We start from the raw sequence: 16,320 nt of genomic DNA on the forward strand, positions 1-16,320 counted from the left end.
TTCAAAAAATTTCACATAAGGGAAATGAGTAAGAGAAATTGAAAAGGCCACCCGGGCAAAAATCAAAACTACTACTACTACTATATTATACTACTGTATTACTACTAGTACTGTATTCCTTTACTGTTTGTTATTCATAATTGATTTTCATCAGTTATGTTGAATTAAAAAAAAATAATGATAACAACAACAACAATAATAATAACAACAATGATAATTATTATGAATATTATAATTTTGCCATGCACTTTGCACACTTTACACTTCATCATTGTCTCTGAACATCCAATAATGATATGGATGGGTTTACGTTGAGTTTACCAGTTTTTTGAAATCTGGGTGTGGCTCAAAAAGGCACTAAAGCGTGCATTTTGAATCCTTATATGACAGGATGGTGGCTGAGGGCCACAGCATTTTTTGATGACCTGGAAGTGACACCAGGCTGTACATTTTAGGTATTTAGTGGCCTTCCTATAGGTCTGACCTTAAAGATGAGCCCTGCTAATTTCCCACATCACTGAAGTGGCCAATCAGGATACCTTGGAGGTGGAGGATCTCAATGCAGGGGTGCATCCTGGGAGGTTTCTGTCAGTCAAAGCTACAACTGAGTGACTGAGTGAGCAGCCAATTGAAATGCAACAGAGGAGCTGAACATTTAGGCCATGGTGATACACTAATTCTATACCCTTTGTATTTTAAGTAATCCACATACAAGGATACAAGCTCTCTAAGTATTTTTGTTAAACATTCCATCTTATTGGTTTTCTGTCCTGCAAAATGCAAATCACAAAATAGCTTAGGCTTCTTAAAAGTAATTTAATTAATACATTTAAATAAAATACTGTCCATCTCTCTCACTCTTTTTTGTTCTTTACATTTCATACTGTGCTACCTTTGCTTCAGCTCTGTTTACTTACACCGACTGATTTCATTTGTCCTCTCCCCCTCTCTCATCCTCGCGCGCAGCGATTTGGTATCTCAGTCGCGCAGGCGGCAGTGGCACAGCGCGCGCACATTGTCCGCGTGGTTTATCTTTTCTTGACTTGCTCGCGGGACTGAAACGCCTGCAGCTGAGCTCGCGCTGCAATCTGTGAAAACTGGAAATGGACAGCAACAACGGAGGAGCCGTGAAACCGTCTTACACAGGTAGGAAAACGGTTTTAATGTGCACGTGTCGAAGCTGTTTTCTCTGTTTGCTTGGCGTTTTAGAAACGTGCGGAGTGCTCTCGTGTGTCGACTAAATGTTTCTAGAAATGTTTGCAAACGCTTCTCTGTGTCATGAGGTCAAATGCATTTTTTGGCTAAAGCTGTCAAAAACAGGATATTAGCTTTGTTTGCAACGCTACACAAGGACAACAGTGTCTCTGTAGTGTCTTACTTTTCTAACATCAACACAATATTTCCTTCCTCCACCGATACTTGTCTTGTGACAGCTGTAGCTACTTTCTTAGTTTAAATCAAGTTTCCAGCAACGTTTATTTTATTTACTTAGAAATAGTTTACATTTTCTAAAGCGGTAAGTGTTCAGAGGCACAAACATAACGTTATTTTAGTGGGGTTCTTTTAAATCCTGATTTGTGGACAGCTGAGGTCCTCCTGTTGATGGAAATGATGTGTCCCCATTTTCCCATACTGTAGCCTTTGTGTTTGTGCAGTTGCTTTTGTGTGTCATCTGGTCTAAGTATGTTCAAGAAGTTTGAAATCAGAGATTTTAAATGTAGGCACCAACAAGAAAATGCAGAATTTGTGTCCATATTAACATTTCCCCGTCTTCCCATTTGCTGGTTTGTTTTCAATGTTTCTATTATCTCTTGTGAAGCAGTGTCATCTTGGCTCTTTTGAGAATATTCGTAGTCCTTTTAAAACTTTTTTTTTGCAAACGACTAGATCATTCTAGAGCATGTTGCTCATTAATAGTGTGTTATGTTATGTGCAAAAATGCAAATAGGTCCATAATGTCAACCCAAGAAGAAAAAAGGTGAACTCAGTGATTGGTGGTTATTTATCACATAGCGCTTTGAAGTTGATCTTAACAGACAGATTCATGTTTTTCTAATAAGATTATTATCCATATCTTAGCTGACTTAAAGTGTAAACGTGATAGAGACGATACAAACTTTTATGAAGCGTATTTAAAGGTCCAGGGTGTAGGATTTTAGGGGGTATATTGGCAGAAATTGAATAACATGTCTCCTTTAGTGTATAATCACCTGAAAATAAGTATTGTTGTGTTTTTCTAATAGAATGAGCTGTTTATATCGACATAGGGAGCGGTTCCTCGCCTATTGTTGCACTGCATCATGTTTCTACAGAAGCCCAGAACAGACAAAGCAAGCACTGACTCTACAGGGGATTATTTGCATTTTCATGTTTTTGCAACAGCCAAAGATAGCGCTGAAAAAACACAATTTTTTTTTAAACGTGAAACTCCTATTCAGTGTTTTCACACGTTTAAATCACCGGTTTTGTTTGTTTTGGTAAAGGAAGGGACCTCTGTGGATAATTTTGGCCCCTGGTAAAAACCTTCCGAACAATTAACACTGAAGGAAGTCTGATTGGGAGAAGTTTCGACTGGTTGCATTCAGCAATCCACACCCATAGATGCTACTGAATTCCCCTAAATCTTAAATACTGTTCCTTTATTTACATTTTAGAGACAATATTTGGCATTTTGCAGAAAAAAATAATGATTTAAGTGCTTATTCGAATATTAAAGTAGTTGCTGATTCATTTTCTAATCAACTTATAGTCTCAAATACATCATTGACTTTGTTGAAACACCTCATGTTTCAACCTTGCTGGTCATATTTCAATCCAGTTGTGTTTCTTCCTGTGTGTCTCACACTGTCATCACTGTGAGTGTTGCCATGGCATACTCTGCGACTACTCAATTCAAGCAGGGTAGACCCACTTAAACACCCAGCACTGGCCACATCATCTTCTGCATCCTCTTTAAATGACCTTGCACTCCTCCGTCCCCCTCTGCGTCAGCTTCAAACCTAAATGGCTCCAAATGACGCCCGCCTGCCTGCCAAGCACCGCCGCATCGCTGAAGAGATGTTCTTTCCAACTGCATGCAAGCAGTCATTTTCGCAGTGAACAAAAGGTCCTTGATTCATCAAATCCCGCACCTCCTACTGCCCACTCTCCGGAGAGATGCTGTAATTTTCACTAGCACTCCTCCTGTGTGAGGCTGGGAGAGTTCATAGCGTTTTTGTCGCACCTTGTGTGATTCTGTTGGGCTTTTAGGTGTGTACACAGCTGGGCCAGGCTCACCCTCCAGGCAGTATGAAGAAATGAGCTTCCTAACATAAGACAAAGCCAACATGTGCAAGATAAACTCACTTTGTGCCTTATTATGTTAAATACACACGTTAAATTAAACATGTTAAGAAAGCAGACTGGTAACAGCTACAGTATAACTGAACTGCAGTTGTTGTGAGGCTGCTTTTAAAGGAAGTGGCAGTCTGAGCACATCTCAAGTCTTCAAAAAGGCAATTTTGGCAAAAGGAACCATAAAAAAGGCAGTTTCACAAGACCAGGACTAAATGACCAGAAAGGTTTTGAAATTGTGGTGCAAGGCCACCAGTACTTTGTGGGCAAAAAAAAAAGAGCCAACCTTACCTGCAGTACCTGTGAAAAATATATACTCTGACTTCTCCCGCCTCGCTGTACGCTTTTCTTTTGCACCTCCTGAAGAAGTAAATCTTATGATTAGGGATGTCAGTTTTAGTTAGTTTGACTTTTGATAGTCCAACACCCATTAACTTGCAACTAACCAGTTAATTTTTAAGGTGTAAAACTGGAAAATGACGTGAAATTCAAGACAAGCCTTTCCTTTTAGACCGACACTCCATTGACTCAGTGAGCTTTAGTGCTGCGTTTTAAAGTTATCCATGAAAAGGTGGTGAAATTTTAATGTTTTGTGATATAATTGTCTTGTCTTTGAAAATTTTTCTTTGACAGACAGCCGGCTAGCAGCAATAACAAAAGCATGCACCTATTGTCTTCACTAATTCGCTTGCTTTAGCTCTGTGTACCACCAGAGTTTGGTGGGATCTAGTTGAAACAAAGTCTCCGATCAGTCCCGGTTGGTGCACAGTGCAGTAAATTAAATTGAAATCTCATAGACTTATATGTGTAAATAGTCAAACATATTCTTGTTTATTAGGAAATTAATGGTTAACTGTTGACATCCATAGTCAAGAATATACAAATTGTGGGGGGTGTTTTCAGCTACAGATTTGTTGCTCTAGTGTAGTGGTTTTCAACTGGTGGATCACGGTCCAAAAGTTGGACGTGGGTCCATTCTGAATGGAATCATGTTGAGTTTGTGAAAAACACACTTTATTTTAAAGTACAGTGAATTTGCATCACCGAGCTTCAATTTTGAAGCGGTTTCCTGCTGTAGAGTGAGACAGGGTTGTTTTTTGTTTATAGCTGTTTCATTGCCCTGTTCTTGTCATTATGTGGCCTTTTTTTCTTTCAAAATAAGGGACTCTTCTTTATTTATCAGAGAAGAGGGGTGGCTGTTTGGGTTTTTTTGTTGTTTTTTTTACCCTCCCCAAAGCTACACATATTTTTCCTTGAGCCTGAATGACTTGGGACAAATTCGTGCAATGGTCCTCCTACTTGATTTGTTCAAGAAACGAAATTTGAAAATCCAATGAAAATTTAAGATTTTACAGTTTCTGGCTGTGATGTCATCTTTGGTGATTTTTATTTTGTTGGGCCCAAAGGTTTGGAAGGCATGTTTTCTTTAAAGAAATAACCAACAATTTTAAAAGAAAATTATAATATTTAGAAAAAACAAAATGTTTTTTAGAATAGAAAGCCAAAAAGTTTAAAATAAAAAAAAAAAAGAAGAAGAAAAAGAAAAAAAGTAAAGAAAACATGCCTTCCAGACCCACAGGTTTGGAAGGCATTTTCTTAGTTTCAGCTGCAGGACAGTGTATATAGAATAGACTTGATTTTCTTTGCTTTATCCTTGTTTCTACCTGCAACAACAACATTTAGCTTCACATAAAGCCAGGCGTGTACTGTTGGACCTGAGATCTAGCAGCGTCCTGCATCCCTCGCCATCCTGCACCAGGCAATAGGTCACATTCACTTATACCTTCTATCCCAAACACTGGTGATCAAGTTGAGTGACCAGCCTATCTTTATTTCTCCCTGTCTAACTTTCTCCACCACCTCAGAGCGCTCTGCTCTGCACTTTGGCATTTGGCCGCTGCCGTCTGTCTCAGTAAAAACCATCGGCTGTGAAATTGAGAATAATCATGTGGAACGAGATTGGGACGGGAGCAGCTTGAGCTCAGGCCCTTTGCTGTGAATGGACTCATGGCTCCTGCTGATAAAGTCCAGCAGGGATTGAACAATCACCCTCACTTTTTTTGTGTGAGTAAGGAATATTACTTTTTTTGATTGGTGTGATGTATTGCAAATTTTTCTGCAAGTGTCGTCACTCAAAGGCCTTAAGTCAATTACCTAGAGCTGTTTTCTTTTTCTGTTTTAAATAGACACTAAGGAGATATCCCATAAGTATATAATACTACAGCTGGATGTGTCCTTATCTGAAGAGCCTCTGGATAGTTTGCAAGATAAAATGCAATTAAACCAGGACTATACAAACCATAAAATATTGTACTGAAACCACATAAAAAAAATAAAAAAGCAGATATAAAGAGACAATAGGATAAAGTGTGAGGATCCCATTATCTGTGCTGTACTTTGTCACATAATTACATGCTAACTTAAAACATATTATAATTACACAAAATAGTTTATTATATAGATAAAAGAGTTTAATATGTAAAGATTATAAAAATATGTTGTCAAAGTCCCAGTAGGAATAATGTGTCTAGAATACTATACAAGGCTTGAAATAAAAGAATAATTAAATGCTGTGCTCAGGAATTAAAACTGTTTTTATACCCTGTCAAGTCAAATCAAACACAGCCTCTTATTTTGTCTCTGCAATAACCTTGTCTTTAATTCCTAAATAACGCAAGCCAAATTAAAGAGAGCAGACAACATGGAGGTCACAGGTCTGAATAAAATTAAAGTTTAAGCACAGTTAGTGGCACACATCTGTGCTGCCTCCTAAATACAGAACACTAACTAAATTAAATAGGACACCTCAGAGACGGAGATGCTTTTTATTGTATTGTATTTTTAATGTTCTTACAGTTGGCTTTGTTTTTATGCACTATTTAGTTTTTACATACTTTTCAACACAGCTATTATTTTTATCTAAATAAATACTGACATTGCAACTTTTACACACATGAATAGTCACATATAGGAATACATTGCAGCTCTGTTTAAAAAAAACATTTAAGTGTAATTTAACAAATTTTCTTGTATATTAACAATAAACCACAGATTAAAAATGTTAACATCCTGCTGTAAAATTACAATACTTTACAGTGTGTGTGTGTATTGGCAGATGACAAACCAGCAATTTGCATACTGCCACCTAATGTATCGGACTCATGTGCACTTGGGCACAGATCGACATTAGTAATGAGAGAGAAAGGGAAAGGGGACTAATAGCGTCTGGGCACATTATAAAACAACCGTGCTTAATGTGAAAACACTTACACGACACCCTGTGCAGTTGAAGCTGCTTTCTCAAAATATATGTGACATTAAAACATGCTTAGTTTTTGTTAGAATAATTTACGATGGTATATTTCACTGTAGATGTGTGACTTTTGGGTTTCTCAAAGGATGTGAAATATTTCATCATGTTTGAGATATTTGCCTCTTATGCAGTAAATTGTTTTTCTACAGATATTGCCTATAGTAGGTTTCCAGCCTCTTAAAGGTGCAGATGGAGTGTACCACCTGCTCTGTGGCATTTCAGACCACAGGTCTTAAATCAGTCAGGACGGTACACCAGTAGCATCATCTCACCATGGTGACCTCAGTCTGTTTGATGTAGGGGTGGGCGATACATCGAATATACTCGAGGTATCGCAGCTTGTTCCAGGTGTGATATATTAAATGACTATATCCCAAACATTGAGTGTAAATTGTTACGTCGTTTTTATAAGCCACCGGCATTTTGGTTCTCTTGCTCTCTCCTGCAGCTCTCTGCCTCTCGCAGATATACACACAAAGCAGGGCTTTTGCAGAGCTCTAGACTCTGACTATTCAGTCACATTTTGCATTTTGCAACCTTAATGAGTGATAGTGGCAGTAATGTGAGCAGGTGAGGAGGAAGACGGGGGAAGAGATGAATGAAGTACACCTCCGCCACATTATTTTGAAAATGAAATTTAAGGTTTTGCACACTGATATCCAATCACGAATCTCTTCCTATCTCTCTCCATATTGCTCTGTGTGCTCATAGACAACCCACAAACGCTGAAGTGCGATTTTATATAACTGTTTTGGCTAGCTAGTCAATCAACGTTTTTAGACTCCCCTGGATGAGTCATCAAACATTTGAAACTGTTTTAACCTGGTTTTAAAGAAAGGGAAAAGACAGGGATTTTAATTTAAAAGTACCCTTCTACTGATTTTTTTTTACTGATTTTTATTTTTAAGTGATAAATGATCAGTTGGCAAAGGGACACTGGGTTAATACAGGGAAATGTATTTTTTATTTCTTGGGGACTTTAAAAAACACCCTACCTACAAAAATAATATGTTGTATTATGCCTTTGCTTATAAATAATATTTATGTGAAAAGCACTGATTGATTTTTTTTACATGAATTATCTCTTTAATTTTCACTTAACTAATTAAGCATTTTGTCGCTTAGAATTATTAATTTCACAAACAGGGAAAAACAGAAAATTCTCGCTTTTCAGAAGCTGGAACCATAAAATGTGTCATATCTGTTAATCGAAAATTGTTTCAGTTCTATTGAATATTTCTTTATATTTACATTGGCAAAATACTAAGGACACTGATATAAAATAGGGGTAAGAAAATGGTGCAAATGATCAACACTGTCAAAGCCAAAGCCCTCCGGTCTCAAATTCACCAGAGTGCTCCACAGCAGCCATTTTCTACCCAGGATTGTATTGTTGCACCCCCTGCCTGTGTTGTCAGCACACATTTCCTCTGCAGATGTCCGATAGTAACACGTAAAAAGTGACAATTAAGACGACAAATGTTTAGACAAAATCCCTCTTTCTTCTTTCTGTGTGGCTAATCTGGGAAAAAAACATGCTATCTAGCATCAATGATGGTTTTGAACGGACTGTCGGTGAAATTACAAACCACGGTCACCCTCGGAGGAAGCAGTAAATGTGCAGCCTTATCACAACAGACCCAAAACAGATTGCTCTCCGCAACCCCCCCCCCCCTAACCCCACACACACTGAAATGGATTTCAGTTTACGTCTCCCATCAAAGATGTAATGGCTCTCGGCTTGTGTCATTACAAGTCAGATGACAGTCTCCTTCACACAGCGGCGGCTTAAACCTGCCTCTGGACTGATAACTGTGATCTTTATTTGGCTGCTCAGAAGTGAAGACAGGGTCAAGCCACCTCTCCGACTCTCCACTGACCCCCTCCTAACAAATGTCTGTCAGCTGGAGCTGAGGGTGGAAAAACAATACTTCAGGGTGCTGCGAGAATATCAAAATGCCCACAGAAGATCAATAGGATACATGTAATGACAACACAGGCGAGTCAATACTTGGCTGTAATAAAGTGAAAAGTGAAGAGAGGCAGGCTTTCTGTCAATAAGTTAAATGTTTGATCACACCTACTGTAAGTAGTTTTCACAGCTCGTATATCACTACATCGACAGTGTGAATCATCTGTGCTGAGGTCGAATCATCAGCCTTACTGTTTGGAGAAACAGAAAAAGTGTTTTTGTGGCTGCTGGACTGTTGATCCTGACAAGGCACAAACTTAACACACACAGACACTGTCTCTCCTCGGTCTCACACACAAAACTCCTCGGTGTAAAAAAAGGGCTTCTTCCTGTCATGCCTGAAATTAGGCATATCGACAAAAAATCCAGTATCGTGCATATATACACATTATATTACAGAATCTAATGATTTATCCACCTCTGTATTTTTCCAAAATGCTGGTGGTTAGGTTAGCTCAACCAAAAATGCTGTTTTGCATATTTAATTTGGGCCGATGGCAGTCAGTCATCGAGCACTGAGTCCGCTATAGTGTTTTAAAAGTCCCGTCTGTCTGTGCTTCCACACCAACACCAGGGTGCGTGTTTGCAGCAGCATTAATTAATTGCATGCTTAAAACGTAACAATTCCAATGTATCCACCATCCAAGAGGCATCTTTTTAGCAACCAAATTTGCTGCCGCTATCGTGAAGATTAGTCACTGTCACTGATCAGCAAAGGGCTGCTTGATTATGGCCAAAATCATTGTCATGTGGTGACCCACATTATAGACATTCACCAGAGACTGTTGCTTCTTTAAGGGGCAGAGTTTAGAGTTGACAGAAGGGGATTCTGGGAAATGCAGTCTTGGGGAGTGTTTTTGATGGCATGGGTTTAAAGGCAGGTGATCTGGAGCTTGTTTTGGCATGTGTTGTTGCTGTTTCGAAGTGAGAGTAACCTGCTCGATTAGTCTCTTCGTCTTGTCATTCCTGCACTCCCACAGGCATGATTATTTGTTGAATATTGAGATCACAATCATTTATTGATTTTAGGGATAAAATATTTTTGCAGTACTTTCACGTTTAAATAATCACAGCGCTGCTTTTACCTCCATGTTTTCCTACATTCCTGGTAATGTACAAATCTTTGCATCAAAATGAGGCTTCTTAGTTTAGTTTATTTAAGAAGGGACAGTGCAAATTAATAAATACACATTGTGTAAAAATGCCAGAATCAACCAGGAGGCTATTTTTCATCTGGCCAAGATTTTAACACAAGGCTCCCTAATTACAACCAAGTAAAAGAGCAAAGAAGTAGGGCATACTGTTTAAGAGGCTTCTTTAAACACATCACATTCCCGTGGACATTGCCATATGTAATTTGGATGGTATCACCAAACCCTAGTGTATGTCAGTTTTTTTCCTGCATTTACTGCATAAATGCTTTGGAATAATAAAGTCTATTTGGATGCCTACTTTGCCTTATACACAACAGCCCTGATGGATAGTTGCTCTTTGAGTCCCCGTCATTTGGACAGAGGGATGGGCAGACACCTTGAGGGCTGTGTGGGAAGCTGAATTTCCTACGGTCCATTACCCCTCCATTCCCTTGTGGCTGCATTGCAGGTGCAGATTCAACACAGCAGGCAGCAGTGGGAAAGTGTCTGTCTTTGTGTGTGTGTGTGCGTGCGTGTGTGTGTTCAGTATAAAGGTGTGTACGCCCACATATGTGTGTAATTATTTGTTGTCTGTATGTGCTACAGGGAGGATTTATGACTTTGACATAACCATAAAGAACATGACCTTTATAGGAGACACTGAAAAAACTCCTCAGAAAGAGTATTATGTAGGCTTATACGATTTTGATGCTTTTTATCTTGATTTTGACTTAAAATTTGATCGCAAGACATGATGCGTCAGGATATTAGGGACTTACTTTATCACCTCCGCTTATCAATTTTCTGCGGCAGACTGAAAACTTTAGGTGTCTTTAAGACAGAATTGTAAGTTTGAACAAAAAAGTTAACTTTCCAAGTACTACAGTATTTCCACGTTTAAAGAAAAAAACTGTCAGAGAAACAATTCATCAGCTTTTTAGGGTTGGGAATCTTTGGGAATCTCAAACTGTGCTCTTATTCCAAATCTTGGGGCATTATTCAATTCAGAATCAATTCTTATTTTAGTAAATAGAAAAGGAGGTACTATTTTTTAGTTTAGGAATTGTCTGAAAATGTATAAAGTGGTGGTGCAGTTGTGTTGGTTGGTGGGCTACTTTCCTAGTCCTGGAAATTGGCACTTCATTTCGTCTGCACTTTATAGCACACAAAGTTTTCACAAAATAGTTCATCTTGCAAAACTAATCGTTAAATTCTAAAACTGAAAATGTCCCCAAATCCCTTTTTTGTTTTGTCAACATAAAATTAGATTTTTGCTTTTTGAATCAATCCAGAATTGAAGAGGCTTTTGCTCATTTTAGGGAATTTCTCCCCATTATAGAACCATCTTTGACCATTTCTGATCTGCTACACCACTGATGGTGTCCCATGTTATCCCCCTCTATTTAAGACAACACCTCAGATACTCCTTATACCAAAAAATAAACCTAGCACAGAAATACCGGTGGCACTTTGACTGTAGTTTGCAGTCAAAGACTTTTTCCCCTCCTCTGAATACTTTTCGCCTACAGTATGCCATCATGTCCAGAAGGACAATATTTAAACAGGTGTGGTGTGTGATTTTCTGCAGTGTAAGTTGGATAATCAGCAAGTGATGAGTAGACAGCATCCAACAAAACAAAACAAAAGCTGATAAATTTGATATAGTAATGCATAACACAATCTCATCTATCTGAAATAAATAAAGGTTATAGATATCCTTAAGACATCGTGAGAAAACAGTCATCATACTCTGACTTATAGCAGAAAACCTCAACAGTTAAACTAGATGCATGTCACATAGCGGGCGACATCAGAAGTCAGATTTATTTTCAAAGAAAGGAAGCATCACAGCCATTTAGAAACAATTTCTGTCCTCCTCAGGTTTCCTCTGATCAAATAGCTTTTGTTTGCACCTGATTTGTCATGCAGACTTTTGTTCTAAAATTTTGCTCTTTGTTCCTCCATTAAATGGCGTGTTATATTCTCTCTGGTGGCCATTACTACTCAACACAAAAAAACAGTCAAGCAGGCCAAATTAAATGGTCGTTAATTGAAGGAGCCATTATAGCGTGGCCCAGCTGCTCGTCTAGTGCCGTCTGTTTTAGTCATTACTGAATCACAGGGAGCTGAAGGTGAAGCCTCTGGACTGTTATTTCCACTAACAATTATGATTATTGGTCATCTTACTGAGATGACTCAGTATGATCACTTATTGTTGTATACCCCTATTGGTGTGATTTACATTTTGTTTCTGTTAGGGCTGATTAATATACAAAAAAAAAAAAACCCGTCACATTGAAATTATTTTGATATTTGCATTTCATTTTCAATGAAAAAAGAAAGAAATTACAAAAAATGATTTTTGTTGGGGTCTTTGCCAAACAAGCATGTCTGGAATATAATTTATAGGCCAGGATGGATATTGCACGTGGCCATGTTGCAATTTTGATAATATTTCAATTAGTTGTGCAGCCCTACTACCTGTTTAGTGGAGAAAATATTTTGTTTGTATTTAGCAAGAAGTGAAGTCTCCTGCTCCTTTACTCAGACCAATTTATGTCAGTACTACACTCCACTACTCTGCTGAAGTACTTTCAGCGTCTGGTCTGTTCTTTTCTATATTATTGTAGGAACAGCCCGGTATCACTGCTGGATGGGCAGACACACACACACACACACACACACACACACACACACACACACACACACAGAAAGACAGCAGATTAGCTGTGTGTGTGTGTGTGTGTGTGTGTGTGTGTGTGTCTTAAGTGCAGGAGCAAAGGCTATTACATCAACCCTCAGTCTTTTTTTCATAACAATAGTGTTGATAGTGCGGTCTAATTGTAAAATTTGTTGTTGACGTGTAGTTTTAGCAGTTGCAATTTTAGTGTAAATTGTATCTGTATTGGTGTTTTATTTTAATGATTGCTGATAAAATGAATAAATTAAGTACAAAGAAAATGTTGGCATTGGAGGAACTTTTACTTTGTAAAACCCCAGGGAGCTATTTTTATTTATTTTTTTATTTAAATTTTCACTTGATTTTATAGACAAAGTTGCTAGGAAGTTGCTGTATTTGTTGTTGAAAGTTTAAGTTTTGATTATTTATTTGCTAAAGGCATTTTAAACAAAGTTTTGAATTGGAGTTTGTTATATTCCAAATTTGAAATATTGACAGAAAGATTTTTATTTTTAAATGCATATCGGTTATTGGTCTCATTAACTACCGATAATTGGTATCGGTATCAGCCCTGAAAAACAAATATCAGTCAACCACTAGTTCAAATGCAATGTTTCAATGTTTCTGCTACATAAAATGCAAATATAAGGCATCCATGGTTTGCAGAAACTTTTGGTTTCAAAATTTCTTCTGGCTATTGGATTGGTTTTCGAGCCTGATACATATTTGATTCAAACAGTTGACTGGCACTCAGAGTGGTTTATATGTTGAAAAAGCTATCCAGTGTTTCTCTATGTCTAACCACCTTAAGGAGCCAGTGCGATAATTCAGGTAATTAAACTCATTTTACCTGGGGAGTGCACCTAATTAAAAGTCAATCCAATTTAGCCTGTCAGGTTTCCAATACAAGTCAGCACAGATAAGAACTTGGAGGCTGAATAATTAGATCTTATCTGCAATTGTGTGGGATGATTTTCTCCAGAAATAAAACACTTTTGAATTTCTTCACCAGGTGACTAGATACCTCAGCAATTCTCACAGAAGTGAAAAGCAAAAGTCTGGCTGCATGATTACTAATTCAGATAGCCAAGAATCAGCATAATAACACAGAGATCAATCTTGCACATTGGAAGCAGTGTCACTACTGATGTCTCCTGCCACAGGGGTTGATTGGCACTGGGACTTTAGGTGCACTTTTTGTAAGCTGGTGACCACATTTGCAGCAATGATTTTTATTTACAACAGGAGATCAGTTGTGCTTAAAAAGTGCTTAAAAATTATAATAATTCTGTATCATAATTTTAATTATGTATTTAGTATATTTATGAATCTGTTTCTCTCTTTTTTTCTGTCTTTCTCTCTCTTTCTTTTTTTTTCAGTGAGACATTTTTCTTCATCTTTTTTATGTATCCTTAAAAAACAAATGCTTTTCAACGAACTATCCCTTCTGACCGGTCGCTTCAAGAACCCACCTTTCGAGCCTAAAAAGCTGATGGAAACACAGCAATGACTCACTAAAATGCAACCCTTCTTGTTATTTGTTGGTCTTGACCATTGGTCTGCAGTTTGGGAACCACCTTGGCAAGCTAAAGGAGGTTTGTTTTCTTTGATTTTTGTGTTGTGGTGGCAAAGACCTTACTAGTGGAAACACTGTGGTGCACCAGGCTGTCCTCCGTATTGCTGCTGTCCAAAATAGACGGCTCTTTTCTTCCATTGTGGCAGTTTTGGCAGTGCTTTTCCCCTTGCACTGTGCTAAGTACGATAGCACCACCTCATCTGCATAATGCCGCAGTTGCAGTTACAAATGACAGAAAACCACAAGCTTGTTAGAAAATAGTGTTTTCCATTATGACACCCATTGAAGTTTTCTGGAGAGGTGGAGGCGGGTCAAAATGGGACGGAGGCGGCTGCCCTGTAATTCTCGATGCAGGAAAAACCCTGCAACACAGGGGTCTCACTCCCAACTCCACACAATGTATATTTATCAACTGATAAAGCTAGACATGGGCTAGACAAATGACATGGAAAACCACCTTGAACACATCTCTTAGTCATCCTCATTACTCATCCTTGCCTCCATGCTTCCCTCCTCCCACCTCCTGCTATCACTTCACATGGAAATCATACGTTTCCTCTCCAAATGGAAGTATTTCTACTTGGCACGTCATCAGTTTACATAAACATATTTAGTATTTTGCTTAAGTTCTAGAGACAGTGAGAGAGTAACTTGGTGCCACAGCTGAAAAAGCACTTAAACAGGGCGGCAGGGAGACGGATTGGGATATGGTGCATGTCTCTGTGACGGAGATGTAACAAGTCCCTACTTCAGCTTGTGTTATCAGTGTCATGTAGTGACTGATCTGAGAGCTGTCAAGAGCACCAAGCCCAAAGGGAGAACAGGCAGGAAGTGGCTTAACCATGCTCTGCCCCGGGGTCCTCTACAAATGCAGACGTGTTTACACGCGTGTGTCGGTGACAAGAGAAATTAAAAGTCCTCAGCTGAAGTTTTTCAAATGGCTACCACGATTATTTATTTATATTCCAGAGTTTGAGCAGCTAAAGATATACTTGTAGGAGATAAAGTTGTTCAATCAGACATCATAGCACTTGTGAAGACAACTGAATGTTAGAAACTGAGACCTCTGACTAATGACTTCGTCGTTATAAATGGCACTTGACCCTGATTTGACATTGCCCGTCACCATGATGTCACAGCATGCACAAAGCAGCATGGCCTTCATGTTTAGGCAACAGCGTGGACTGTCACAAGGCTTAGAATTAGGCAACAAACTCATGGTTAGGTTTAAGCAAAAGAGGCACATGGTAAGGTTTAGAAAAAAAATACACATCCTCACTGGAAGCAAACTCCTCACTCCTGCACGAAAATCGGTTGTCTGTGAGACCCATACACCTCCTCACTTGCCTGCGCTGTAAGTGCAGTTGAGCTCCTTATATCACGACATCACTGGCAGCACTATTACCTGACGTTGTCCTTCTGCGTTTTGTGCACACATGACCTGTTCCGTCCGGCCGCGTTCTCACGTGACGCCGCCTGTGCGCGTTGCCTGCGGACGTGCCCAGTGCCTTCTGGCTGTCTGCCAGCATACAATAACAACATCACCGGTTCTGTCTGACCACGTTCTGATCTGACGCCGTCCAGCCGGGTTCTGGTTGGACGCGGAAGATGGCTTTTGGCGTCACACTTCAGCATCTAAAGCACTGACAAAGCAGCGCTATGTGTTGAGTTTGGAGTGAGAACAGGCTGCTTCTACATGCACGCTTTTACAGTTAATGAAAGAAATTTACTGTTCTTGGCTGAACCGCAGAAATATGATGTTAAATATAGCACATTGATGTTTCCTCTACACTATCTTCCAAAAAGTTTCTCAGCAGGATTTAAATTCAATCTTCAGCAGATAAATAATACTGAATTCTCCAAATAGCCAGTATGTTTATTTCCTTGTCATTAACAGGATGGATAGCATGGGACACATAACAGCTTGATTTTACAATTTCACACCTTTTTTTTTTGGGCAACACTTAGACATGCTAATTCTTCCAATAAACACCATTTGTTAAATGAATCTAAAACTATTAAAGAGAATTTAGGTCAATTCTTGAGTGTGGAAGGAAGGAAGAGGAGGATTACAGCTGACTTCAACAGCCCACATCTCCTGTCAGAGAGGAGAACAGCACAGTTGTCTCAACTAATCCATCTCATTATAATCAGCACTCCCGCCACATTTTTATGTCCCTCAACCTGCCTGAAAGATTTGTGAAACTCGCAATATATATTTAGTCCATTTAAAGCATATGCTGACATGTAGTGTGTTTTTAGTCCTGGGACTGAGCAGTGAAAGCTCACAGAGGTGATTTGTCAAAGTTGTTT

At 38.8% G+C, this 16,320-nt stretch overlaps 1 protein-coding gene across 1 annotated transcript in view; it reads left to right on the top strand.

Moving 5' to 3' along the window:
* The first annotated feature begins 1,011 nt into the window (after positions 1–1,011).
* Positions 1,012–16,320, top strand: part of LOC121958382 (zinc finger protein 385B-like) — an 82,640-nt gene continuing 67,331 nt past the window's right edge. Inside the window, exon 1 of the mRNA XM_042507275.1 lies at positions 1,012–1,146. Within this exon, the coding sequence (XP_042363209.1) occupies positions 1,104–1,146 (43 nt within the window). The 5' untranslated portion in view covers positions 1,012–1,103. The remainder of the gene's footprint in view (positions 1,147–16,320) is intronic.

Source organism: Plectropomus leopardus, chromosome 19 (genome assembly GCF_008729295.1).
Source record: "Plectropomus leopardus isolate mb chromosome 19, YSFRI_Pleo_2.0, whole genome shotgun sequence".
Classification (NCBI taxonomy): Eukaryota; Metazoa; Chordata; class Actinopteri; order Perciformes; family Serranidae; genus Plectropomus; species Plectropomus leopardus.